Genomic DNA, 13,282 nt, shown 5'->3' on the forward strand with positions numbered 1-13,282 from the left:
TATATATATATATATATTATAGTGTTTATATATATATATATATATATATATATATATATATATTACTGTACAATCAAGTTCATCAAGGCTTTTATTTTGAAAGTTTCCATCAGAAGTCTTACTGTCTTGACAATACTGTCAATGGTCTTGACCCTGTTGTAAGTGTGTGTGTGAGTAGTGCATTGTTCATCCATTGTTCGAATGCTCAAACAGTTCTATATCTGGGTGGATTTAGAGAGATGCACTGTATTTATTCATCATAAACATAGAAATATATACTGAATCCCATTTGAAAAAGTTATAAAAAGTTCATTTTATAAAGGTTTCAAATAGTTTTAAAAATGTCTGATGTATAATTTGTTAGGAACATACATACAGTCTAAAGTTTGCAGATCTTACTCTCTCTTTGTTGCTCCCTCTCTTCCTCACACACACACACACACACACACACACTGAAAACACTACGCTTTGAGGGTTAGGCTGCTGTCAGCTCCAGACAATACACTGAAGATATAGAGCTGTGTTTACTGCAGAGAGAGAGAGAGAGAGAGAGAGAAACACAGAGAACACTTCTGCCATGACCTTTGACCTCACTCTGAATGTCCTTCCTGTTTCAGTCTTTTCCTTCGTACAGTGAGTTTTAGCTTCTCGTCCACCCCGTGTTCACCGCTTTGTGACTGTCAGTCCTGACTCCTGCTGTACATGTATTTGCCTGAAGCTGCTATCCACCAGTATACTTGATTATTCAGACTGCTGTAACTACTGACTCCCACAGCACTTTCCATATGGCTGTTCTCACAACAGCGGCCACAGCTCACATGATTGATACAGCAAATGCAAAACAGAGCATGATATCATCTGGCAACTTCTTCTGAAATGTGCAGCAGCCAACTCATATTTTCTTGAGTATAGAGAGCTGGCAACATTTCTGCCACCACTTTTATTTCCCATGAACAAAGAGAGCAGTCCATGCTAAATCCTAATATGCTATTTATTAGCCATGCTAGCAGCGTGACTCAATGGATTTTAATGTCAGTCCGTCTGCGGGTCAGTTGCTTCAGCATTTCTGTTCATACTGAAATATCTCTACATTTCCCATGAACTGTAGAACATTCATGGACATTCATGGTTCCCAGATGATGGTTCCCTGACCTTACCGCTAGCGCCATCACGAGGCTCACATTTGTGGTTTTGGATAACATGTTTTGACCAAATACCTGATAAATGAACACCACTCCTGTAAACCTTTGTGTTTAGCGCTAATAGCACGTGTTAGCATGCTCACACACTAGATGGTGAACATGGTAAACATCCCTGCTAACCATTAGCATGTTAGCATTGTCATTTTGAGTATGTTAACATGCTGATGTTGACATTTAGCTCGAAGCAATGCTGTGTTTGTCTGTTTGGTTGTTTTTATTTGTTTTTACCAACCTGCACAAGGCTAACCAATTTAGCCACATAGTGTTTTAACATTGTAGCTGTTACAATTAGTTATTTCTCATTTCTAGCGTAGCTTTTCAACGCTGAACTTACCATATGCTAAAATGTTTAACAGAAGTATTAGCCTGAAGCTGACCAAAGAAGGGATATATTAATCATCCTGAGGTCTGCTGTTACCATGTATTTCTAAAAATCACTAATCTTGCTAGGCAGCTAGACTCGCAAGCTCATGAGATTACGTGAGAATCCATCTTGTCGGGCTATAAGCTATGCGCTTGTGTCCAACCACAGCGGTACCAGCCCAACCAGCGTCCTGTGAGGAACTCCTGCCGGCTATGGCATGAACTATGGGCATGGTTTAATGCTAGGTGTGTGTGACGACGTGTGCGAGAAGTGACTGTTTGCTCGAGAACAACAATGGCGGTTGCTAATGGAGTTAGCATAGATTCTGCTAGCATCAGTACTACTATATCAGAACTGGAGAGAGTTTCTTCATTGAAAGAAGGAACTGAAAGCTCTTCTTGATGGAGGAATGGTTGAAGTTGGCCTGTAATAGACGGTGACACACAGATGGTTACCTGACCAGTATTTTTTGAAAGCGCCAACCCTTTTCCAAACTGTTTCCAGTGTTGACTTTGCAGATAGTTCGGTGTAACCAACCATCTGCCACAGTCATTTTAAAGGATCACATCTGTAGGAAATCTTTTTAAAATTATTATTATTAAAGTTAAAAATCAATGGAGTTTTCTTGCAAGCTTTGAATACATTTATCCTGAACAGATCCTATAATGGTTTCAGTAATTGATTTGCAGTTTGAGATTGCTGTGGGATTTCTGGGAGGTTGTTCTGGAGACTTAGTTTGAAAAAGAAAGAAAGAAAACTGTTTAAAAAAGTAATATAGAGACATACGCAGTAGGAGACACTGTATGCTGCTTCAGGAGTGTACGGATTGTTTCTTTCTCAATGAGCTGGAAGCTCGTGTTTCACCGGTCACATGCAGTTCCTATAGAGACCGTACTGACTGATGTGTGAGTGTGTGTTTGGGTGTGGGCAGAGCTGGGGTGTCTGAAACGCAAATCACTTTCAGCTGTCACTGTGTTCCACTGTGCTCTGCCACACACGCACAAACACACACACACACATAAACACACAGAGGCAGCACAAGAGCTGCCAACAGGGAAGTTGGGTTTTTTCTTTCCACTCTTTCTTGTTTCCATTCATAAGTTTTATTTATGAGCTTCAAACTAATTTATTTGTGTTGTCAGGACTTTACTCTGACATTATCTTTCTGCCTTTAGAGATTCATACCACTGGAGTATCATTTTAATTATAGTGATTTAAGAATCACATTGACTTTAGAACATAATTAAAGCTCATTCATTGTATTTTGCTCTTGATAAACGTGACAGCCCAGTTCCTAAAGTGTAAGTGTAATGTAATACAGACTCATACATATCACCAGTCTTGTTTTCAATAGGTGTTACTTTATATTTAAGCCTGTAAATCCCTCCAGTTTATTAGCAGGTGTTACTTGAAGCTGCCTCACTGGAAGGACAGTATGGCAGAGCTATTTTCTCCTCAGCATGTAATACTTTCCTAAATTTGTTTTCCTGTACTGACTAAAAAAGGATGTCTTCCTGTGTGGTATTTAAATGGCAGCGCTTTCCTCCACTCCCACATGTGTTGCTCTACCCTCCCATGATTCATCATCAACTAGTGAGCACACTAGTGAAATGTCACAGAAATAACATTCAAATTATGTGGGCTTCCACCAGCTGCTCTTAAATAATCTCCCAAATAGCTCAAGTGTAGTGTAGTATAGTGTAGTGTAGTGTAGCTCAAGATATTGTAAGAAGGGGGATTTGTTTCGGGAACGACAACTAAACACACGGGAAGAGTCGGGACAATGGGTTGGATTTTGGGGGAAAAAAAGAGCCGCTGGGCAGACGTAACAACAGCGTGACAGATGGACAGACGGACCGAAAACCATTTCACTCCCAGGTGGACAGCGCTCCTTGAATGGTTAGCACAGCAGGTATAAGCACACTACACCCTCAGATCCCTGCAGAGCCCATCATCATTTAAAATGATTTACTAGCACATACAAAAAGCTACAGCAGCCTGAACAGTATCCAAGCAGATCTATCACATCATTCACATTCACAAAAATGACACAGCCACTTATATGATGTTTGACCAGATCTGTCGTAGTAAAGTCAGATACTGTAAGTACGACCCAAAAATGCAAAAACATTTTAACGTACGTGTCAAACAATGATTACTGTGTTAGAATTTACATGAAAGTTCCATGAAAGTCTGGGGACTGCCCATTGTTCTGATGGGCCATTGTTTTCCGAAAGCCCAATAGTCTGAAAAATGTCCCACTGGACCCAAAGCCCATTTGTCCGACAACCCGTTATCCCGAAAACAAAAGCCCACTGCTCCAAAGGCCTGTTTTCCCGAAGATATACACTCTCCCTGGAGTTTTGTGGCCTTAATATCTATAGTTTGTTTGTATGTGTACGAATGGACGAAGTCAGTTGACCTATGCCATCATGATAATAATAAATACATGGTTAACGTTGAGAAACAATCACAGTTTGGTTAGGTTTAGGCATCAAAACTACTTGGTTAGGTTTAAGAAAAGATCATAGTTTGGGTTAAAATAATCACATTACTTATGTCAGTTAAGTTCCGTAAGTAAGTTGGTCATACCTGTTTGTTTTCGGAATAACAGATCTGCTGTTATTACAGACTGACAGAACCAGCCACAACCCCTCGATTCGCCCATGGACTCGCCTCTTTTGTCGAGTTGTGACTAGCCCGTGATGGTCGAGGATTTGAGGGAGATGGTATTTGAGATTGGACATATGTTAGAGGACAGCTCTGTGGCTGCATTTTTAGTTACTGCTGTTGTTCCAGATGTCATGGGGCTTTTGAAGGAGGTTTTCTTCTGAAACAGGAACCTGGAAGTTTTGGTTTGCCCCTGGCTCTTTATACGTTTGTCCTTTCAGTGGGCAGCTGGTGAGCATGGTTTCATACCTGTGTCACTTTTTCATCACTCTTGTTACACCTTAATGAGACTCACATTCTCTCTGGCCAGCTGACCTTATTTTCTTGTACAAAACAAAAATTATGTTTTAACCAGTTGGGAAATATTTTTTTCTCTCTCATTCCTACGCTGTTGGAAGTCAGTGTGTCTGAGTGTGTGTGTGTGTGTGTGTGTGAGAATCTTGACTATCTCTGTTACAGTATGTGGTTGTTTTGTCTGTAGTGGGTGGAAGTGCAGTGTTGTCCCTTTTGAAGAACTTGGAAGAACATTTTGTTTATAAAAATTCCTCACACGCTCACACTCTTACAAGCCCATATTACAAGCCACTATAGAGCTACTTTTTTCTATTAATCTAATGAAAATTGTTGCCACACCCTTCCATTTCCAACTGGCTCTGATTAGGGATGTGCTTCAGGTAAAGGGTCATAGTTCAGTACGGCATCTGCAGATAGCAGTTTCAAAGGATTGTGGGACATGAATATCAGCCAGATCCACCGACAACTAATCTGTGACTGGAGATTTATTATCATATGCGTGTGAGCTGGAGCAACAAGGTAGGAGGGGAGGGAGAAAGAAAAGATTAGGACATTGCTTCTTATTGTTGGTGTGTTGATGAATTTATTTAGCCAGCACAGCACATATTAATGTCATTAACAACAGTAGTTACATGTCTTCTGGCTCACCTCTCTTGTGTATCTGGTTTCCCTTTGCACTGTCTACTGATTTTCTGTCAATTCCAATAGATGCACTGTTTTGAGCACATGCACCAAACATGTGACCTTGTGTGTGTGTGTGTGTGTGTGTGTGTTCGTGAGTGTGTGCTACAGAGAGAGAGAGATAGAGGGAGCGAGGGAGCTCTTCTGCCAATGTACCTTCTGTGTCCTTTCTGTGTGTGTGTTTCAGTGTGTGTAACAGTGCAGTCATGCTGCAGTATATCAGTGTAGCCTCTGTAATCTCTCCCCCTCCAGCATTACCCCTGCTGCTTCTGGACAGCTTCACTCCACACCACTGTAACTACTGATACATGTAATATATGCAGATATGTTTAGCTAATATTAATGCTGATACTCGTGCTGATATTTAGTATATACTGCAGTTATGTCTTCATGATTATTTTTAGGTACATTCCTCAGGTCTAAACTGGTAGCTGGGGGTCGAGTGGTAGTTATTTTTTTCTTATTCAAACCTTTTTTATCTCGTGTACAGTGATGCAATTAAAGCAGTTAAAGATAATTAGAAGTTCTGCTTATTGTTTCCTACAGTACACTCAGTTACACAAAGTACCTAACATGTGTCAGTACTGTGCGATTAATGACTTTGTAAGTGAAGGTGTCAGTCATGACCCTGGGCGACCTGGCCGGCTCCAGCTCTGCTAGTCTCGTAGCTAAAAAAAAAGTTTTGGCATCGGAACGTCTGGGACCTTTTTAAGACTTTACATTTCAGTTGTCACATGCTCGAACTAATCAAGAGGTTAGTGGTGTAATAATCGACATGCTAATGATGTGTAGCCCATTGCATGAAATATTGGATGTTATTCATTAAGTGGCTAATGTTGACATTTGGTATCAGGCTAGGAACACTTTCTATTTTTCTAAATCGTTTCAGCAGTTCAAATGAGATCAGATGTAGTTGCAAATACGCTGGCTACATTAGCTACAGGAATAAATAGCTATAAGAATAGTAATATTTAGTATTTTTAGAAACACAATTTGTACAACATATTTATGTTTTTGCAGTTTTCAGACAGTGACAAAAGCTATTACAGCAACAGGCTGATTCATAAACGTTTAATTGCTGATACTGACATTTGGATTAAAGCTGCTCATATTAGTTTTCACATTTTTATCACAATTTGAAGAATTACACTTGAGGCTGATGGGTAAAATCCTCCCACTGGACTCAATTTGGACTCAAAATTATGTTTCATGGTCACACATCTGACTTAATTATTCTAACAATAAAAATAGAAGCACCTCCATCATATTAGAGGTGGAAGCTGTACACTGGCCCAATATCAGTTCAATATCATGGTCTACTCCCACTAACAGGCATGAAAAGTGTCCAGATTCTCTTACTTATCTCCCATCATCCTCTCCTCCTCACCCTCTCTCCCTCGCCTCGTATTTACTGAAAGCCGACACCCTCCCTCCCCTCATCCCCTCACCGACACACACTCTTATATTTGTATTTCCGACCCTTACGCGCACACACACTCTGACATTCAGACATTTGAAACACACGCTCACCTACAAAGACACCACTTTCTCCATCTGACACCACTAATTATCTATCTATATATCAAACACACACATGCACACACACGCACACACACACACTTGTGTGTGTGTTTTCGGTCAGTGGTTTTCCAATGAAGCGTTTCTTTGGGCTGGTGTTGGAGCGACTGGTGCTTTTGTCTAAGAACCTCAAACCGAGTAAATGCAGGAAACAGAAGAAGAAGAAGAAGCTGAAAACCAGGGAAACCAAAGCATCGGTGAGTGAGAGACCATCGTGCTTTACTTTATTGGACTCGGATATGTCACTAATAGATTGGTATTTGCATTAGTGTGGGTTTTGTTTTCTTATTTAGAAATACTTTTACCAAGATGACTGGACAAATGAGCCCTACAGTGGCGTTATAGTGGCACTATATGTTAAAAAACCACAGATTGTGGACGAGTTTGCTGTTGTTTAGTGTCAGGCTGAGGCATAGGGAACCAGGATGGGGACACCAACCGCTGTGCTATCCTGCCACCCTACTACAATTAACACATTGTGTTGAAATGCCCTGGAGCAACTAATAAAGTGAGTATTGATGTGTTTTTGCAGCAGACTTGACAGAGAAGACTAGGCAGTTTATCACTCTTGCCTGCATAGAGTCTCACTATCTCTTTCTCCCTCTCTAATGCCTAAAATAGCCAGAGTCACTCCATTCACCACCAGAGGCAATTTGGGAACCACAGCTCAATCTGCCTTTCTGTGTGTGTGTGTGTGTGTGTGTGTGTGTGTGTGATTCCTGCCTACTCATAGACAGAAGGAAGTTGTCTTCACTGTGTGTTCATCGTGTTCAAACTTAAAAATGATCAACATTTGATTTGGGTTTTCACATATATTTAGTTCTACAGACATGATGGAAAACCTATGTGCTGGTAATGGTACTTCAGTACTTTGGTATATCTGACCTGCTTTGACCTATGTAGCCTGGTCTATCTATGGAGGGTTTTCAGGTGACGCACTGGAGTGTCCATACAGAAAGTACACAGTAGGTGTAAACAGCCACTGTGGACTAATTTTCCTTGTATGACAAGTGTGCTACAAATGTCTGCTGTGAAAAAATACATAAATATATGTTTAATTAACATGTTTTGACAGGAAAGCCATCATTTCAGTTCCCAGTGAGGGACTTTAGCTAGTACCACTGATAACATCTGTGTTTACCCTACTATTTCCTGTCCAAATGGCTGCTGTGAAAAATGTCTAGTTGTGCTAAACTCATTTAATGATTGCCAACACTTGGAAACAGTACAGTAATAAATCAGGACAGATACAAAAGAATTTTATCTACACCTGCACAAAGCATTTCAGTTTAGTACAAAAGGTAAACTGCAGCAATGGAAACTGCCCACATGTTGAAGTGTCCTTGGACAACATACTGAACCGCAAAATGCTTCCAGTGATTAGGCAAGTGCCTTGCATGATAGCTCTGCCGCTATTGGTGTATGAGTGTGTGCATGCGTGAATGAGAGGCAAAATGTCAAGTGCTTTGGGTAAAAGGCCGTAGAAATGAAATCCATTTACCATTTACCAATGAAATGGAAAAAAAAGTCAGAGGTTGCTCGCCCAGTTCAGTGGTTTGATTCTTTGCTTTTTGCCGTTGATGAAGTTTTTCTGCTTACATTGATCTTTTCTCTCCAATGCGAAAGTCTTCTGTGTTTGTGTGTTACAGAGAATAAAACCACAGTAGGGGTAGTACTTGTTTGCTTGATTGTCGAGGATGCTACCAGAGATGTGTTTGTTTTGCTCTCAGTCAGTGATACCCAATATGTTCAACACAGCTGTTGGGTAGAAGATTAACTTTGGTCACTAAAATTCGTGTCTCTATTGAGGTTAGGATGAAGAATGTTGCTTTTGTGCTGGTTTCTCCCATGAGAGGACGCAAAAAATAGGTTCTTGTGTCACAGTAACCTGCATTTGGAAAATGACAAATGACTTCTTAATTTTGCTGAATGAACCTGCACTCATGCAACAACAGCCTTTCTTCTAATTGTTACACATTTGCTTAGAATTCAGCTATTGGTTATAATTAAACAACTGATACTGCAGTTGACCCCCATGGCGGTGCCAGATAAGAGCATTTGTGGCGTAACTGCACCATGCCAAATGACAGTGTGAGTGTGTGTGTGTGTGTGTGTTGCATTAATAGGGGATATTTTGGATGGTGTTATTAGGGAATTATGACTATTTTGTTGATGAGAAAAAACACAAATGATTTGATTACATAAAACAAACTTTCATCTCAGCCAGCAGTCTTTCAGTGTGACAAATGATGTGTTTTACCATGTGAAACAAAAACATTACAGCCCTCGTGAGGCCATGATTAGCGTACTTTACATGGTTTGCAGACTGGTAAAACCCCTACTGTGTTTGCATGTGTGTGTGTATTTGTACATGCGTGTTTGTGTGTGTCTAATCCAAGCTTTAGGGAATGTGTCCCTGCTCAGTCTGTCTGCATGCAGCCAGAGATTACTTCACATGATCTGGGACAGGTGTATAGAATACTGTGGATCAGTGTACTGTATATATTTTGAGTGTGTGTGTGTGTGTGTGTGGAGAGAGAGAGAGAGAGAGAGAGAGAGAGAGAGACAGAGACAGGGGGAGAAACATTGAGATTAAAAGTGTATCTGTATCTGTGTGTGTGCCTCGGTTGGTCTGTGTGTTCCTATCCCAGATTACCCTAAATTTATCTTTCAACTGCCGACTGACTATCTGACATGACATCACCAGTGACATTGCCAGTGACATCACTTGCGATAACACAGGATGTCCTTTTCCGATTACTATTTTAATCTTTTGGCTGCAGAATTTGGATTTGATAACAAAATGATTTCAGAGAGGATCATTACTGCCCAGCTGATACTTTGAAGCCATGTATTTGTTTTTAAGATATGTTAAACCACACTAAAAGCTTTATCGTTACAATATCGGTAATATTGTACTATATTTTACTCTATTAGTCTAAACTAAACTAACTAAAGACTTTGATAAACTTGATTTCGGAACCTTTTGGACTAAATATGGAGAAATAGGTTAAATTAAATTTAGATTTTTATCACCTTTAGACTAGGTTAAACGCTGTCCTGAGCCCAGAGGGAACTGTATGTGTATCTGTGTGTATACAAGCAGTTATGGATAGGTATTTAAAGCTGTGATCAATTTGTTGTTTAGTCAGATGGATGGCTGTATTGTGTTACACACTGCTGTCTTCATTAGCTGTTGAACAAAGACTGCTTCTTTTCCCTTCCCAGAGATCTCATTAGCCTTCTTATCGCTTGACATGAACATATTATAGCTTTAAGATTTAATTAGATTAAATTTACATCTGCGGCTCAGGTTTCTATGTTGTTATCCAGGCCAAGAAAGCCGTAAACCTGGTGCATTTAAATGGGCTGTTCCTGATTGGATTTTATGCAGCTTCTCTTGGTCTATGTGGATCGGAAACACTCTGCATTCACATTCTGTTAATGTGTCGAAGTGTATCTTCAGCTGTCTGCAAAAGTAGTTTATTTGAGCCGATCTGTATCATTGATTGATTGATGGTTAACCAATTGTTAGCTAAGTTAATGAATTAGTCATATGTTATCCCAGTCAGTAATCAGGGAGAAATACAGTCCAAAATCCATGGTGTCCATATAGGTTGCTGCAGGAGAGTCCCTAAACCTGGAAATTAGTTCAGATTTTAGCACCTTCAGTTTCCTCATTTCAAAGTCAATGGGTTTTTTGAACGTGTTTGTTCTACAAAATATCCGTAAATATTTAAGTCTTTAAAAAGGTGTGGTGCTGGTGGTGTAGTTTGTTTATAGCCTAACGTTAGCTTTTCACTGAAAACATTTAGACTTCAAAACTCATAAAAGTAGTGTTTATTTGTGAACATGATCTTGCAGAGCTTATTTTCTGCAATATTCCAAAAAAAAATGTTGAGGGAACCGGGGCAATGCTAACTGGTGGGTTGGCACACAAAATACATCATCCCTGCAGCATCTATTCCCAGAATGGTAAGTTGGTAAATGTTAAGACATTTTATGACATATAACATGTTTGTTTCTATGGTTACAGGTGATCCTGACGGTTTACCTCAATGACACCCAGCAGATGCTAACTGAGGTCCCAGTTACTCCGGCAACCAGAGTGGTTGATGTGGTCGAATACTGCAAAGAAGCCGGCGAGGGGGAGTGTCACCTAGCGGAAGTATGGAATGGGCATGGTGAGTCCATCCACCCATCCATCCATCCATCCATCCATATAAGGATAATTAATTAAAACAAGGCTGGAATGATAAAATCTGAGCCAAGACAGGAATAATTATGAGAGGTAAAGAAAAATAACCAGAAGGGGTAAATGTCTATTTATGCAGACGATGAACTATTTTATACAAATATATCACATGGTTGTCCATGAGCATCCATCTTGTAGCATCAGCTCTCTACAGTATGTCAGCTCATCTGAAGCAGTATTTCATTACCTCAAGAAAACAAGCTTTGCTATCTTGAGATAATCAACCCTTAATCACAAGAAAACATAGGGCAGTTTCCACTTATTACTTATAATGTTTAGGAGGAATGATATTCATCATGCCAGTTCATATTTATTTTCAACATGACCATAATGAGCTAGCAGTCAGGAAAAGGTTCATGAAAAGAATCTGAACATTGCATGGTTTTTTGAGCTCATTTAGTAGATCTCAATCCTCTCCTAATATATTTTGTCAGTACTGACCCACATTACCAGGAAATTAACTCTCAGATGTACATTCTGCTAACAACTCTTTTCAGTTTAGTTATGAAACCTCCCCGACAGTCATAATAACAGATCACAAGTTAATTTATCTGTTTTCTCAAGGAAACAAAAGGCTAATTGCAAGCACGTCTCAGCTTCTGTAGAATTTCTGTACACACATGCACACACATAATTCATCACTATATCCAACACTAATATAATTACTTTTTACACCTTTGAGCATTAGAGTATTTACATGATTATAATATGGGATTATATGACAGGATAATCACAGTGTGACTCCGACCTAGATTGTTTGCTTTGAAGCTAATTGTAAACAAAGTCAGACCTATATCACGGCTAGAGCTCGTGGAATCAATAAAGTGCTAAGTGCCTACTGTATAGTGTATGCCATTGTAAACTTGAATGGACCAGTCCATCACATGCAGACACTCAGAGGTACCAGTAAAGCTTGGCCTACATTCATTCAATCATAGCCGTTGAAGTAGTGATCCACATAACAACACAGTGTGTTTGTGTAGCGCTGTGGTGTGACCGAGCAGTCAGACAGGCTATAAATGGCTCTAATACTATACTGTTTCTTAGAGGGTGACTCTGTGAGGCGGGACATAATAAATGGTGTTGTGTCAAAGTGTTGCTGTGTGACAAGAGGCCATACCTCAAGGCCACAGCTGGCCTCACTACTGGTGTGTGTGTGGCCACTAAGCCATTGTGTGTGTGTATTATTAAAGCTATGGATTAATGTGTTTTGCCGTGATAAAATTGTTGCTGGGTTTTTGAAAACACTAGAATACCCAGATCTTTCCTTCTTTTCAGTTTTTGTGATTTATAACTGATGAGTTTGGGTTGTAGATAAAGAATAATATTAATATGAATGCACTTTTAGCTACAACAGAAAGCATTTCACACTGAGACTATGTTGTTGCTTAGTCTTTGCATTGAAGGGCATCATTTCAACCATAGCAGGATAGCAGGATTTTCAAAATTAGCTTTAGGTTTTTGTGGGTTGGTAGCTTTTGTTTACATTTTTAGTAGATACAAGTCTTTAAGAATAGGAAAATAAACAAAATTTTAACATCCAGTTTCCTTAATAATTCCTTAATTTCTCCTTTAAAGCTTTAAAGCTATAGATTACTCTGAGTGACATATTCAAACCCAAGACCAAACCAGGATAGTTTTTTATGGCTGCATTCATCCATCACATAGAAAGATCCTCGTTGTCTTGTGCGTCTTTTTATACACATTTTCACAAAATTCAGCTCGACACATTTGGCATCTTTTGAAGCTTTGGGATCCACACTAGACTACACTGTGTTTGGCTTCACAGCATGAGTTTGTAATGACTGACCAACTGGAAGGACAGTGAGAGTTAAAGGGGAACTTGGCAACTTTTTCAGCTTAATAAACCCGTTTAGAAATCATTTGGATGGTTAAATGGCCCCACAGCGGAGAACCAATTAATTTGGACTACGTCCCGCGGTAAATTGAAATCGACCGTACGCTGAAAGGAGAGAGCAGAGACGAACTGCTTCACGGCATCACACATAAAGCGCAATGCCGCCCTAATCGGTTAGTGTATAATGTATTAACCACTTATATTGCTCACACGAAAAAGTTGCCGCCGAAAAACAGGCAATCAGCAGCGGTAGAAAGTGGGAGGAAGGTGCGGAAGGAGTTTTTTTACGCTGTTTGCTGACATACATGGTCCAGAGCTGAATACGGGGAGTCGTGAGAAACTGCGATGACAAAATGAAAACAAAACAGCGAAAGAAATGG

At 39.8% G+C, this 13,282-nt stretch overlaps 1 protein-coding gene across 4 annotated transcripts in view; it reads left to right on the top strand.

Annotated features, from left to right (window-relative positions):
* The window catches only part of LOC118337149 (apoptosis-stimulating of p53 protein 1-like), a 41,535-nt gene that overhangs the window by 767 nt on the left and 27,486 nt on the right, over positions 1–13,282 (top strand). For 3 of the 4 annotated variants that reach the window (XM_035674038.1, XM_035674039.1, XM_035674041.1), the window contains exons 1-2: positions 6,708–6,986; positions 10,826–10,973. In XM_035674038.1, coding sequence (XP_035529931.1) covers positions 6,864–6,986; positions 10,826–10,973 — 271 coding nt within the window. In that variant the 5' untranslated portion in view covers positions 6,708–6,863. Of the gene's footprint in view, positions 1–6,707; positions 6,987–10,825; positions 10,974–13,282 lie in introns of those variants that run through there. The other variant, XM_035674040.1, reaches the window with a different exon arrangement.

The sequence above is a fragment of the Morone saxatilis genome, unplaced genomic scaffold (assembly GCF_004916995.1).
Source record: "Morone saxatilis isolate NCDOM2014 unplaced genomic scaffold, NCSU_SB_2.0 Contig3, whole genome shotgun sequence".
NCBI lineage: Eukaryota > Metazoa > Chordata > Actinopteri > Moronidae > Morone > Morone saxatilis.